This window comes from Pteropus vampyrus, unplaced genomic scaffold (genome assembly GCF_000151845.1).
Source record: "Pteropus vampyrus isolate Shadow unplaced genomic scaffold, Pvam_2.0 Scaffold74, whole genome shotgun sequence".
In the NCBI taxonomy this organism is placed as follows: Eukaryota; Metazoa; Chordata; class Mammalia; order Chiroptera; family Pteropodidae; genus Pteropus; species Pteropus vampyrus.
The window spans coordinates 4,981,019-4,996,649 of NW_011888855.1; the positions used below are offsets into that span (position 1 = coordinate 4,981,019).

General features: G+C 52.6%; 1 protein-coding gene across 1 annotated transcript in view; it reads right to left on the reverse strand.

The window, feature by feature from the left end:
• FSTL4 (follistatin like 4) overlaps positions 1-15,631 on the reverse strand; it is a 362,076-nt gene that overhangs the window by 107,831 nt on the left and 238,614 nt on the right. The window contains exons 4-5 of the mRNA XM_011362303.1: positions 14,610-14,803; positions 11,102-11,225 (exon numbers count right to left, since the gene is read on the reverse strand). Of these exons, the coding sequence (XP_011360605.1) occupies positions 11,102-11,225; positions 14,610-14,803 (318 nt within the window). The remainder of the gene's footprint in view (positions 1-11,101; positions 11,226-14,609; positions 14,804-15,631) is intronic.

Below are 15,631 nucleotides of genomic sequence, written 5' to 3' on the forward strand. Positions count from 1 at the left end.
CTGCAGCACACGGACCTCAGGATCTGGAAAGAAGAGGTACAGGGCCCTGCCCTCTGTAGTGGCGTGCGGGAAGTGGCCCTCAGAGAGGGTTTTGTACGCTCTGCCGCATCCCAGTGTCACAGGTCATAGGGGTTTATCTGGATCTCGGCCTCTGGGGGACGAAATGGAGACTCCAAAGCATGCTGGCCAGAGCAGGGCGTGGAGCCCGTGCCGTAGGGCTCAAGTCTGGAACCGGCAGGCCCGGCTCTGCCGTAGCAGCTGTGCGCCCCTCAGCCTCCCTGGCCTCAGTTTCCTGATCTTCAGAGCTTGGGCTCGGGAGGGGCCTGCCAGGTGCCTGGCAAAGCATCTGGCGCCAAGTGAGGGCTCAGCCCGCCGTGGGAAGCAGCCCGGTCCGAAGTCCTAGCAGCACCTCGCCAACCCAGTGGGGCTGTGTCTGCAGAGGCCTGAGAGCGTTGGGGAGACAAGCGAGACCAGAGACGGAACTCAGAGGTGCCGTCCGCCCAGCCCACAGCGCTCCTCCTGCCAGCATGGAGTGGGCAGAGTCCTTTGGGCCCCATTTCCTCTCCCACCTGGAAATGATTTGCAATCCCGACAAGTGTACACACAGTTGTTGCGCCCGCAGCACCTGTCTGAAGACAAGGCCTTGCCATCTGGAGAAGCAGGGCTCTCCGAGGGCTCAGCTCATTGGCTGCCTGGGGCGGCTCGTGGACCCTGCTCCCTCCTACCTACCCTGGGCAGATTGTGGGTACCGTGGAGTGGGATATAGGTGGGACAGTGCCAGAGGGGTGGAATTCTGGCCAAAACCTGAAATGGAAAACCAGTGCCAAGTAGCCCCATGTTTTAAAGAGTGACAGCAGACCACTTAGTAGCGATGGTCAAACCAGTCGGCGGTCCTTAGCTCACCCTCCCCACCCCAGCACACAGGCTGAGAAGCCTCCGGATTCACTGGAAAGTCTGTGCAGAGGAGAACAAACTGATTTCCTGCTTGTACCTCTGCTGACTCCAGTCTAGTTATGCGTGTTTGTCCCAGGACCAGCCTGGATCCCACGGGTCCAAGGACGACAGCAGCCTGAATAAGTCAGGGCAAAAGTCTGGAGTCCCCAGAACCCCACTGAATCCTGTGTGAGTTAAGCGGGAACTCGGGGCTCGGCTGCTAGGAGGTCTCCCTGGGTGGCAAGCATCTTCTATGTTCCCGCAGGACTGCAAAGCACATACGAATCCCAGTCCACCTCTTGGCCCCGGGCACCCTCACTGTGCCTGGCCTGGGGGCCTCCGGGAGGCATCTGGTGAGGATTAGCAGATACCGTAGTTATAAAGGGATCTCAGGGTGGCTTCGCGTTATCAGGCAGCTTGTGGGGAAAAGCGAGTCCCACTAGGACAGCAGAGTGATAAGAAGCATGGGTGGGAGCCGTCCAGGCTGCAGGAAGCTCTCTGACAACCCAGCGACCCAGCTAAGCCGACAGTCCTGTAGAACACAGTGGGCGGCCGACTGGGCTAGTGCCACACGTGGCATGAGGACGACCCCACTACCAGAGTGCCCCCTGACTCTGTCCTCCGTGCTCTCTGGGAACTGCGACAACCACTCTGAACCTTTCCTCTTTACTGAACTTAAAAAAAATTCTATCATGGTCTTTAATCCTTTCAACAAATGTTTATCAAGCACCTACTATTTCCACCTTATGCAAAGCTCTAGGCTTCTCTCTTTTGCCCCTTCGTCCTCCAGCTGGAACGAAATGCCCCAGGTAGTAACAACCTTGCCTGCTCTCAGAGGCAGCCCATGCTTTTCCTCTGCCCTTTTGTGCCTCCTGGGGTTGTCACTACATTGTCCCTTTTGCTGCTGTCTTTGTTTGGGTACTCTTGGCCCCATGGCCTCCGCCTATATTTCAGCCTCTGACCATCTTCCTTGCCCTCAGCCCTCTGCCCAGAGGGAGGACTGGGGAGGAGCCGGGCTCTGGTCTGGGGAAGGCGCCTTCAGCCGTTGGGGCTGAGAGTTGCTGGGTAACAGTCCTGAGAGGGTAAGGACAAGTGACCCAGCAGGTGTTGCCGATGAAGAAGAACCCTCAGGTGGGTCAGCAGCCTGTGATCTGGGATTTCCAACTCGCTCCTCGTGGGCCACCTGAGTGCCTTCTTCGGCAGACAGTAGCACCCCACCTCCAGGAGAGGACACCTCTCTCTGCCTGTCCAGGTGCGTCTATCCCCAGGGCCTGGATCTCCAGCCACTTCTGAGTGCCCCCAGCCCAAGTGTGGCCCACAAACAGCCCGCCCAGTTAGTGGCTATACTTGTGCGAGTGGAGCCCTCTTGTACCCCTTTGCTCCCTAGCACCTTGTTCCCTGTGTAGCCTACAAGCCGGACCTGCGTAGTGCTGATGGCGGCCTAGTGGAACATGTCGCAGAGGCTGAAGAAAGGTGGCTGGAGAGGAAGGAAAGACAAGGCAGAGGACCAGTGATCTGTGCTCCAAGTACTCTTTCCGGTGCATTCAGTCTTAGGGAGAGACCACCTCTCAGTAATCGTTGGCTGGGCCTTCTCTACACCTCAGAACACTGGGGGTCTCCTGGTGCCTCAGAGCCTACATCGCCCACCTGAGCCACAGTGCACTGAGACGTGGGCGCTGCTGGCAGGGGCGGGAGGCAGCTGGGCTGGGTGCACCCCTGTATTGCCCTCAGCTTGTTTTCTAGGCTCTCGTGCCTGGGGCCTGGGAGGCAGCCTCAGCCTCATAGGGTCCCCTTGGCTTGGCCATTCACATCCCAAACTTTCTCAACACTCGACTCCCAGGGAGCAAGCTTGGAAATCGGTTATGTGACCTTCAGTACTTAATTGCTTGTTAAAGTCCTTTGAAGTCCTCACAAAAGCTTCGCAAAAGCACTAGATTTAAGAGGACAATACAGAGCTAGCTATCTTCGTAAAAAGCTGACATTTAAATTGTTCTCATTTTATATCTTTGCAGTGAAATTCTTTGTTTCCTCTGTGGCCATTTCTGAGTATTTACTAATATTCAGAAAATCCTCTGTTCTGTGTAAAATTTCAAGTTTTTCTGACATCAATGCATGATGTCAGACTGGGTGGCGTGACACATGAGCGTAAGAACCAGAGGCTGGTCCTCAGCCCCGTGTGAGTGTTGACCATGAACGGTGAGGATCAGGTATCTAGCCACCCTGCCCCTGCCTCTCCCTCCAAGAGGAGGATTTAAAAAAAAAAAATCACTGAAGCATCATATTTTAATGAGCTTTTTCTGCAATTTGTATATAATAGATTTTCAATAACAACCTGTAATTAGTTCATTTTCTACTATTCAATTGCTCTGCACTGAGGCCATTGACAGCTTCCAGCTGGGATCTTTAAAAATGGAAAGCACTGGAAGGCTCAGCTCCAGACAATGGCTAGAAAGTGCTGGTCCTGACAACACATCTGTTAGGAGCAGAGCCTCTGAGAAGGGCAAGAGGCGTCTGGGTTTGGAACGTCCCAGAAGAAGAAAGTGGAGGTGGGTGAGACCGCTGGCGAGCAGCAGCTCTGGCTCAGAACTGACCCCTCCACTGTGCGATGAGGGGTGAGACTGTTCCACCCCAGAACCCTGTACATGCGCAGTAGGGCAGCCCCATTCCACCAGCCCCACTCCCCATTGGGGTGAGGCCCTTATTGAACACCTCTCAGCCCCCACCAGGGGCTGCTAGTGGCAGGACAGGGCAGTTGGAGGCACGAGGACGTCCTTGGCTGGAGCCTGCAAGGTCCGAGTTCAGGCGCTGGGGCACAGGTTCCATGAGACCGTAGACAGCAGCTCTGCTCACGTTCCTATCCTGACAGTCATCACTGAAAGGGGCTTCCAAGGCCAAGTCCAGCTCTCCAGCTGACACCAGCACCCTCTACAGCGACTAGCTGAGCTGGTGCACCTGCAGTGACAAGGCCTCTCTGCTCCCCTGCAACTCCCATAATTCTGGGTGGCCGGCTGGGGGAAGCCTCCGTAGATCAGCCTAAATCTGCCTTCTCCAAGCCCTGGCCTCTTGGTCAAGTTCTACCTTTTGGGGCTCCACCCATCAGCCACCTCACCCCTCGTGACAGCCTCCTCACTCACCCAAGCCCTTTATCCCCTCAGAACCATATCTGTATGGGTCACCTTTCTCCCCGTCCTTTGCTTGGTTACCTCATCCATGCAGCCCCATCTCAAATGTCCCTTCCTGACACCTCTGGGGAGAACGGGTCCTGCCTGCCAGTCCTGCACAGTTATTCTCTGTCCCAGCGTTTACTTGGTTTATCTGGTTGTTTTTCTGTTCCCCAACTGCCTCCCTGCCAGATGCAAGCTCCATGCTGGCAGGGCCTGCTGGTCTTGCTCACGGCTATGTCACCTGCCCACTGCAAGCTGCAAAGTGGGCTCTTCCTCCTCAGCTCCCAGTCTCAGCTGCTGAGCCTTTCCTCATGCCTGGTCTCCCAGCCCCGGCCAGGCTCCTCTGAACCTTCTGGCCAGCCGGCCTGCCCCTTAAATAGATGCTTTTCTCCATGTGTGCCCAAGTAGGGGATGGGCCAGCACCCCCCTGCCCAGACGCTCTCCATTTCAGAGAGGCTGGCCCACACCAGCACCTCCTCTTTCCACAGTGATCCAACATGGATCACTTCCTTGAATATTTCTGGCACTGACCTGAGTCAGGGAGCTTGGGGCTCTGTGCTCAGTGATTTTGCTCGAGAGGCCTGGCCTCCTGGCCTGCCACGGCCCACCATGGGGGACCTTGAGCTGTCAGGGTGTCCAGTTCTCACAAGGCATGCTGTGGCAGAGACTCTAAAACCCCATGCTGCGTCTTCCTTTGTGGGTGTCAAGCTCTGTCTTTGTGATGTGGCCATGAGAGCCGAGCAGGGGCTGTGCAGATGTGCTTCAGGTTCTCAGGAGCTGAGCTCAGAAAGAATACAAACCCACACTCTGTGCTAATGAATTATGTCCCAAGGTGCATGGATTTGCACAGAAATAGCAAAGCTGACCACCGGCTAAGCCTGGGCCTCTCGTGGCCAGGGTCAGCTGCCTCTACTGGGGATGTGGCTGTGGACCCCGCACACCACAGGGCCAAGGAGCAGACTGAGCAGGAGTTCTTATCTCCACACACAGTTGTTGAAGGTGGAGGTAATTAAGCAGTGGGCAGGTGGCCTAACAGCCTAAGAGAATCCTTATCTTGAGGAGGGCTGAAGGGCCAATTAGAGGCCCTGGGAGCACGAAGGGAGCTTTACGGGACAAGTAGCTTTTGTCTTCATTAAAGGAGCATTAGGCCCACGTGGGCATCAGGGGCTCACCTCACACCGTCACACAGTCAGCGGATCCGGGATGTGTGGCTGTGGGGAGGCCTTGCTGACCGGTCCAGCCTAACTGGTACTCTCCTGCTAGGGTCCTTCTTCCCTGAGGCCCCCCTGGAGACACGCAAAGCCCCTCTGGGACCTCCGTGAGAACTGCATTGTGTAGGGACCTCTGGATGCCAAGGGTATTTCTGCATATACTTCATCCTGTCACTGAGCGAATATTTACCAATGGCTTCCTGGGTGCCAAACCCCATGCTGGGCAGGAGCACATGGTGAGCAAAACAGCCTCTGCCTCAAGGAGCTTCAGGACTACGGTGGGCAGGAGGACAATGACGTAACACAGGGTGACAGGGCTGAGATGGAGAGGCTGTGGGAACGCACAGAGAAATCGTCATCATAACTGGCACCACCTCCATCACGGTCGATGATTATTTAGCACTACCACACGCCAGGGGTCATTCTCATCACTTCACATGTATGACCTCATTTAGTCCTGAGTAACCCTATGTGGTGGCGTAACTGCAGAACCGGCTCAAACTGGCCCTATCCTGTCAGACAACAGAACAAAACTGCAAGTCAGGCAACCGGAGCATGGGCAACAGGAAAAATGTTGCAAATCACACCTGGAACCAAAGTCAGTCCCCACCCCCGCCCCCGTCATAGAGCCAGAGGACCTGCACACGCCTGGAGTCTGAACGCTGAAACACTTTCCAAAACAAAGGGTTCATTGTCTAGGAAGATCTGGTACTGAAGCCCCTTAAATTCCACCCAAACCCTTGATCGGGGAGACAGATATGAGACTTGCCTCCTGTCTACTTGCCGGTTGACTTTGCAATAAAGCCTTTTTCTCCCTCGAAGCCTGTGCTGTCGTATTGGTTTCTACGTGTGTTGGGCAGCGAGCCCTGGCTCAGGGACAGTGGTGATTACACCCACTGTGCAGATGAAGAACTTGAAGCCCAGCTTAACTGCTGCTACAGAACTGTCCTAGGTCACACAGCTGGTAAATGGCGGAACGAGGATTCGAACCAGGTCTGACTCAGTCCACACTCTTAACCATCAGTCTGCAGTCTTGTTATACGTAGAGATGAACTCAGAGCTGTGGGCACACAGAGGGAGGTGTTTGGGGATGGTAGAGGGAAGAGAGACTGAGGAAGACTTACTGGAGTGGGGGACCATTGCGCTTGGGACTTGAAATTTAGGAAAACCCACTGTGGGAACAGTGAGCTATTCCTTACTGGAGATTGTTGATGAGTTGCAAAGTATCTTTAAGTGCATAAGAAATTTCTGGAATCAGGCACTTGGGTTCAATCCTCGCTCTTCTTCCTGTCGACTGTGTGATTTTGGGTTAGCTACCTAACTTCCGTTCCAGTTTCTTCATCTGTAAAATTGGGAAATAATACACAGTACTGACACTTGATAGATGTTAGGTATCATTTTACACAACTTGAGTATTAAGAGCCCACTACTAACTAAAGTGATATTGACAAGCAAAGTCATTCCGATGACACACCGACTTTGCCTTCAGGGGCACACGGCAAGCTCATGGGGGAGCCTCCTTGAAGCCTGTCTCTCTACGCTTGAGGTGAGGAGAAAGCACCCCTATCTCTGCCCTTTGGAGGGAGTGGTGAGACTCACAGCACCTTCTATCTTTCAGTTTTCAATTCTTCCTTTGGCCGCTCCAATTTAACTGTTTTATGCCCCTGAGCAAATGAGGTATCAAGGGCAGTGAATCAGTGATTTTTGCTACTTGATCTTCAAGTCCTGTGCAAGGCAACCTCCCTTTGGGGTTAGGGGAGTCAGCCCACTGAAGGTCCTGGCCTTGGTCAGACTGACACTGGTCCACAAGTATTACTCGTTCCATACACTCAAGAGCCAAATAGATTTAGAGACAAGTTTTGATAAATCTCAAGCTATCTGAAATCTTGCTACTCATGATCCCAAACCCAGGAACCAAATGGAGGATGAAGTGGTTTCCTGGCCATCTAAACCTCGTCTGAACTCGCCCTATGCAGATAGGGAGCTGGGCAGACGGGGGGAGGGGTGCTTGCCATTGTTGTATTTTGTCATCCTGCTCATCACAGGGTGGCTATGAGGACTGACTGAGGTAATGTGTCTGGCATGGCATTTGGCCCGTGCTGGGCATTTTTCATTCTAGAGGATAACGACATGGCACCATCCTTTCATTTTGTAGCAACGATGGCAGAAAAATAGCTGTAAATTCACCGGGCGACCATTTCAACTGTTTGAGAGTTGCTTTGGATACAGAGGTATTGTAATAATCAGACAAAATCCATTCCCCCACCCCACCCCGCCCCCGCTTGCCTGGAGCTGAGGGGTGGGTGTCCCATCCACATGGCCAGCCCCCTGTGGCCCCCGACATGGGTTTCCCTCCTGGATACTACGTGTCTGTGGTCCCGGATATTCACGGGTGAGGCCCGCCCTCCTGCACTGCTAGCTGCTCAAAACCTTCCTTTGCATCTAACACATTGCTCTCATAGGATTAATTAAAAGGACAAGTATCTTTCTAAAAAGCAGAAGAAACTTGTAACGAATTTAAAGCAAGAGAAAAATCCTCATTTAAGCAACATGTTTTTCCCAAGATCCCAGCCCGAGCATTCAGAAAAGTGCAAAAACATGCATTATTGAAAAGCTTTTTAAACGAGCAACTTTTAATTTATTGTGATGCACAGACAGGGCTGGCATGCTCACCGGTGACCCTGGGGCCTGGGTCTCTGCCTTGCAGCGGGGACCAGCGGTTCTGCTGCTTGTTGGGAGGGGAGGGAGAGTGGAGGGCACATGATAAGGGCACGCTGTGCCTTTAGTTCCTAGATCAGCCCGTGATTCGGAAAGCCAAAAGCAACTTGAAGAGAATGTTTAGGTGATGAATGGAGGACGAGAGGGAGGCCACCCTCATATTTCACTCTTGTCACTGTACAGAGACGGGTGACTAGAAGACTTAGCTCCGTTTGACAGCCAGAAAAAGACTGAACTGACTTCCATGGTTAAGGGACTTGTCCTCTGCTCTCCGCCCTGGGGAGGGGTCACCTGATCTACAGAGCCAGGAGGACCGTACAGCACCCACCACCCACGACCCAGCTCGGCTGAGCACAGGCAACGCCCAGTCACGGGGTTGCTGACATCGCTCGCAGCAGCTGCAGACAATGGCGAACATGGCTTCTCATAAATGGCTGGGCCAGATGTGCGAGATGTCATTTAGGAGACCCCCAACGCCAAAGCTTGTAAATACAACCCACTTCTCCAGGGAAAATGCCCCAAACCCATCCTCTAATAAAGCGACCGAGTCAGTGCCAGGCTTACCCAACAGACCTCATCCAGCCTAGTACCCAAGCACGCTGGCAAAATAGAGACCAGAAAACACAATTTTAAAGTATCGACCTTTGCCAGCGCATCGGCTTTAGTTTTTAAAATGAAATCCAAAATGTTGTTGTTGACATGTTGGAGCTACTACTTTCTGAGCTGTAGTGAGATTTCTTTAATGCCCATTGATTTCTGGGTAATAAGTTGTACCTATATGTCTCACTTCAATTACCTATTTAACATTCACTAAACCATAAATCCATCCCCAGAGCTCTGGGAATTTAGTTTAGAGTTCCTATGACTTTGAAAAACCATTGATCCCGCGTGCTCTGAGTAGCCACATGTCAGGCCTTTATAGCAGGTTAACTCATTCTGTGGCTTCCTTAATGTCTGTGAGTTTACATTTTATTGCATATCTATTATTTGTGTTGGGCTGTGATGAATGGTTTGGTTGCCTGGTTCAAAACACGTCCACGGTGACAGGAGAATGTAATTTGCTTTAAAAATGATGATTATAATGCTTTTCAAATAATCTGGGAATGAAGGAAACAGACATCACATTGCTCTACGTGAGACCCATGCTGAAGGGGAAGCGATGGTGTACCTCTCCTCCACAGGCAGCTCCTGCCTCTCGTGACCTGCAACAGGGAGGCCAAGAGGCTTCCACCTCGAGAATTAAGCCAACAGCCTCCTGTTTGGCCCTAGACTGATTCTCAGGAATAGAACTCGTGGAGCAGAGGCTTCTGTGGAATTGGGTACCAGGACAATGCTGCCACCTTGGGTCATTTGAGTAGTGATGCCTCGTGCACCCCCCAAGTCCTGAGGCCCAGCCTTGGTCCCTGGCTCTTAAACTGCGCTAGCCTTTTCCTTCATTGCTCCTTTGCTAAGAGGCCTGAGCCCAGACAGCACTACCGGGGGTGTCTCAGAAGTGTCCCCAGAATACGTACTGCTTCTTTTCCTGATGTGGAGGGCTGCTCTCCCTTCATCTGCCCTGACCACCCCAGTGTTCTTTTCCAGGTTCTGTGGGGTTGGAGTCACCAGGGGGGCTCAGTATGGGGGAGATGAATGGAGAGGATATTGCAGGAGGTGGACTCTGGGGACAGGAGCAATGTGCAGGTCAATGCTTACCAACTGGCTCTCCGGAGGAAGAAGAGCCTCCCCTCCCAGCCCCCTTATGTAGCATTTGTATGGTGTAAATTTCTGTGGTGTAAATGTTCCCATGGCCAATTTAAAGCTACTAATAATTTGTTTGCCTTCAAAAATTCCTGAAAAATCTAACAACCAACACAATCAAGGTCTAGGGAGCTGCCGATACTTGCACACATTCTAAAATTTAGAGATTTATTTCAGGGAATAAGCTCCTTGATCCATAAAGCGAACACCTCTCACAGCAGGCCAAGCCTGTCAGTCATTCACACATTATTCTAAACTACTATAAGCAGACACGAGTATTAACAGAGGGCAGGGAGGATGATGATGGGGAACCAACCGTACCTAGTCATGGGCACAACAAGCAGAGCCCTGTAACAGGGATTGGACTTTGGTGCTTGGCAACAGGGATGCTGTGAACTAGAAAGGTATCCCCCATGTCAAGCTCATGGACATTCCCACAGGGAAGGATCACACTTGTTTCTCTCCTCTTATGTCATACACGTGCCTCTTCTATCCACCACAAGAGTCCTTCTTGCCAATGAATCACAAGAATTCCTTCTCTGGCCTTGTGACTGGAATAACAACAGCACAAAGAGATGGCTGCAGGAAGCAGTGACGTGTTCCTGAGAAGTAGAACTCCTGGTAGAGGTTGGGGTGCGGGGAGGATGCCAAGATCTGTGGCTCGGAGGCTCAGTGCAATCTGGGGATCTCACACCTACTTCCCCAATTCCGGGGCCTGCAGGTCAAGTCCAAGGGTGCATCCCAGAGGGCACATGCATTACCAGCTTTAAACAGAGCCTGAATACTTTCTGTCATAAAGGGGTTACATCTCTTCTGGGACAAAGATATCCCCTCGTGTCTCGAGTTTGGGCCCAGCACCGCTCTTCCCATTTCTCACTGCTGAACTCTGCTAAGGTTCCTGCTTCTGCCTGGCCCAACCTCCACAACCCTCCCACAGGATTTGTCCCCAGGCAGAGCTCCCTAGGGGCCAGGCCGAAGCCTGGGGACAGCCCTAAAATCTGCTCTCTCCATGTGCAGTCCCAGGATCCCCCGAGGTGTCTAGCAGCGAGCTCTCGGTCACATTTAAATCACAGGCTTAATGGGCTCCTCAACCATGGCCAACCACAGCAAGACGAGCCTTTGTCCAAAAGGCAAAGAGCGAGTGCCCCCTCTTCCCATTTGCTTGCCTTTACCCTTTTCGTAAAGTTCAGGCTTGTTGCGAAACAAATCCAACTGCTTTCATCTATAAAAGAGACCAGCCTTGGAGACAACTGCGGACAGACTCCAGGCCCTGACGCGTTTTTGGCGCAGGAATGCCTGGGGCCATGAGCCCGTTTGCCCGCCTGGGGCCTGACTTACGGAAGGCCGTGCAGAACTCGCGGAGGGTCAGCCAGCCGTCTCTATTGTAGTCATCGAATCGTAGGAGGTCACCTGGTGAGCACCCTAAGGAGTCCTCTTCCAAGTCTGGCTCCTTCAGCACATGCTGCGGATGAGGAAGGGAACAAGGTCGGAGGCTGGCATGAGTCCAGAGCTGTGGGCTTTGCTGGGACACGGCTCAGGCCACCAGCCTGAGGTCACTGGCCTGAGGTGGCGTGAGGACTCCCGTGACAGCTTAGTGGGCCAAGGGGAGCACCCGAAGCTCTTTGGTTTTGTCGTGTCCAACTAACTGTTCCGTTTTGTAGATGAGAAAACTGAAGCTCAGAGAGGGGCTTTCCTAAGGCCATACAGTGGTTAGGGCAGAGTTGGGATTAGTGTTCACGTATGTCTTCTCTCTGTCTAGGCAGACAGATCCCAGACAGTCTGAGGTGGGAAGGATCTTTGAGGCCACCTGGTCTACCCTCTTATGCTATTGATGGGGAACAGAGACAAGAAGGGGCCTGCCCAAATATACTCGACAAACAAATAGTGGCAGTTCGACATGGGAACGAGGCCCCCTGGCTCCCAACTGTGTATAGCCGAAAGGTCCCTCCTCCATCAGGACCTCCCTACCCCTGTCCTACTGGCTGTTACCCTCTCAGGGCTGTGTCAGCTAGCCACAGCTCATCCCCCAGGAAGGGGCAGCTGAGATTCTGCTGACCTAGGCCTGATCCCCTGTCTTTGCCGGCCCTGTCCTGCCAGAGACACAAACATCTGGCCCTGAGACTCTGGTGCAGGGGTCATGCGTGGGCCCTTGTGAACTCCTCTCTGGATGTGGCCTGGGCCGCAGGGCACAGAGATCTCCCCAGCATGACCGGCCACATGACAAAAGGTGACTAAGGGTAGAAATTCCAGGCACTCTTACTCAGCTGGAACCAGAGGCCCGTGTGACTTGCAGGGAAAACGCTCAGAAGGAAATCTCAGAAGAAAGAAAATTTTATTTTCTTTTTGAAGGGAGAGGGGGCAGAGGCAGTTTCTCTTTATTTAACAGTCTCAGCTTGGTCTGCTATGTTAAAGGCAATTTAATGCGATAATGTTAAAAAAATGACCCTTCACCCAGCAAATAAGAGAGTTCGATAAAAGGGAGATCAACCATAACGTCTGAAATCAATCTTCCGGAGATGGAAATTTCCCTTTGTCTATTTCTGCATTGGAAATTGATTGACTTTTCATAGGACCGACAAGTTTTTCCATGATGCCTTTGATTCGGTGTCAAGGAAAGGCCCACTGTAGCTGGGCTGTGCTTGGCAGATTTATGAAATGGACTTTAAATACATTAAATTTTAAAGAGGAAATCATAGTCCAATTACCATGCTTGCTAATGGCTTCAGGTGCCTTGGGGCACGTCTCTACCAGGTTAGAGAGCAACATGACCAGGAAAATTCTGTTTACTTGGCAGCTACGAGGGAGCCATGTGGGCCTGGGGTGCCAAGAGCCCACAGCTGCCTGTCCTTGGCGCTCCCTGCACAGCCTGTAGCTTGGGAGACTGCCAGATGGTTCTTCCTGCAGGGAACCGTAACTAACAGGACCCAGGTTTTCCTAGAGCAGCTTGGGTCACGTGTGGTTCGCTGGCCCTGTCCCTTGGGGTCTTAGCCATAGTTGGGAGTGGGTGGGGGGGCTAGTGCTGATGGAGGTAGTGACATGCTGGCTGGCACGGCTGAGTTGGAATATGCCTGGGAGGCTGGCCCTGGATAAACTTGTATGTGTTGCCCAGGTGTGGCTGAGCAGAGTGGGGTCTGTAAGTGTCTTTGGATCTGTGTTTCCCAGCATGCTCCAGGAAGCAGGCTCTGGACTGGCCAGAGTAGAGGGCCCTGAGAGGGGGACCGGTGTGGCAGAGCCTCTGGGTGACTGCTCCGTACTCAGATTTTGTGGGTACTTGCAGGACCTTGAGAGGAGCAGGTGGAGCCTCCTGGTGGGAACGATTATCCCCCAGGGACACCCCTGTGCTGTGAGGAGAGTGGGTACACACACAGCAGCCCAGCTGGGGTTCATCTCAGCTCCATCATGTTCTAAGCAGTGAACACGACTCAGGCTTGATTTTTTTGAAACCTGTGTTTGCTCATCTAAGAATATCTGAGAAGTGGAGATGACAGTCGTGCCTACCGCACAGCAGAGGATGGCTGAAAGGCTTGGTGAGGAGGTAATAGTTATAAAGATGATGACAATGACATTGATACTGACCACTGTCACCTTTTGAGAACGTAACATGTGCCAGGCACTGTGCTGAGCACTTGTTGGGTCTTAGCTTGATGGTCACAGACAAGAAACGAAGGCAGAGAGGGGTGAGTGTCTCCTGAGACCTGCCGGGACTTGAACGCAGGTCCTCTGACCATAAAGCCTGTGTCCTCAGCTACTACACCACACAGTAAGGGGCCCTTCTGTGTTTGTTACACTTCAGGGAAAGAGGATGCCCAGTAAGTGTGAGGGCGTGCCCCAGCCCAGTGCTTCCTGGTGACCTGGTCACAGCTTTGATAAGGTCACTACATCGCGTGCAGGGTTTCTTTAAAGTGGCATCAAAGGTAGGCACTCTGTAGTCTCTGGGGATGAGCCCCCCCGCCCTCCCCTCCTCTCCCACTCCCCTCGTGCCTGGGCGGGGTGACCTTGCCTTCGTTTCTTGTCTGTGACCTTGCTCTCCTTGTGTATCTTTGCATCTGCCTGGTATGGTTCAGGGCCCCAGGCCCTTAGAGGCAAACCAGCAAAGCAGGAGCAGGATGCAGGCCCTTCCAGCCTCCTTCCTGCAGCCAGCACCCAAAGGTCCTCCCTGTATTTGGCAGTGGCTGGGTCCCAGGCTTCTTCTTTGCTTCTCTCTGCTATAGCTGCTAACTGTCCTCCTACCACTTCTTAGATAGACAGAGGGACACGTGTGCCGGGTTTGGGGAGGGAGGCAAATCACAGGGCCCAATCTGAGCATTTTTCCAAAAGGAAAAACAGTGCTTGGGGGTGGAAGCAGAGCTTCCTGCAAGCAAGCAGTCTGGGGTTTGGGTTGTTGGTATCCAGGGACTAAAAAACAGTGAGGTCCCAGGGGAGGGGACTTGGGGACACCCAGGTTATAGCTCCGATGATGTGTAGTGAAAACCAAGCCTGCTTCTAGCCGAGGAAAATGAAAGACTCAAGGAAGAAAAGATTTCCTAATGCCGACACCAGCCCCCCGGAAGTGTGTGCTTTGCCAGCTAGCTATGAGTGTTTCAAAGCTTGTTTGTAGATACTGGCTGAAGGTGGCTAGTGGGAAGAAGATGCTTGACATCGTTTTGTTTTTAAGAAATTCTCAGAGGTTTTGAACATAAGCTCTTGATCTTGACCCTGGAGCAAAGGCCTTTTCTTGCAGCAGGAGAGAGGCCTCCTTGGCATACTGGTAAGAGACAGTTACAAACCACTCTCCTCACGTGAATCTCTCTACTCTTCATTTACATGCTAAATGGAAAACTGGATGCCTCTGTAATTCAATACTCACCTGAGCCAGTTCAGAGCTGCTGAGGTGGCCATCACCATCTGCGTCCAAGTCCTTAAACAGAGATTCGACCAGGAGGCGCTTCTGGGAGGCAGGGTCTTGTTCGCTGTCCCCTTCTTGGCGAGGCTGCAGGCGTGTCTGAAGTGCCAGAAGGACATTCTTTAGGCGGGCGTAGTCGGCCATGGTACACAGGTCACCTGGAAGAGAAGATGAGGTTATTGCTACAAGGTTCCTTGCTGTTAAGGGAACATTCATCCACCCCATTCATGACGAGTGACTAGGCTTTTACTGTGTGCAGTGCCACTGGAGTGGATGGGACCTGTCCATCTGCCCACCAAGCTATCCTATAAATATTTACTGAGCACTGAATACATGTTACACATGATGCAAATGCTGGATGGAGCCTGTTTGTCCATCCCACAGATGTTCACTGAGCACCTGTTACACGCCAGAGTGATTGTCGGATGGAACGGGGGAGTTAGTCCAGGGGAATTCAGAGTGGTAGCCCCACGGCAGCTTCAGGAAAGCCGGCCCCAATTCTATTTTGTGATATCTCGTCTTTGCCTTAATCCTACCTTAAAGGCTGCTTTTGAATACTTGTAGATTTGGGAGTTTTAGTTAACAGGACTAATAAGCCCTGCTTAAGTTAATTAGGTACACTCTCAGAGCTGGATTACTTCAAAACAAACATGTGTCCACAAGTCTATGACCAAGAAACAAAAGGAAGCTTTACGAAATTAGCACTGAAGCGCGCAGCCGATCACTCGCGGGCCTTTCATCGCAGGCATGCGGCACAGCATCGGGCCCACACGGCGCAGTGGCAAACGAGGCCTGTGATGCACTGTGACACGACGTAGCTGATCTTGCTGGCGGCGGGCCACTAGGATAAACACCAGACAGGGCACAGCCCGTAAACGGAGGCTGTGGGGCCGTTAGCAGAGGAGGAGAGCCCCCCATCCCCAAGCATCTGGCTCTGCTGCATCTTGGAGAATCAGGCGTGGGCTCCTCGCCGTCCGTTGTGGGTG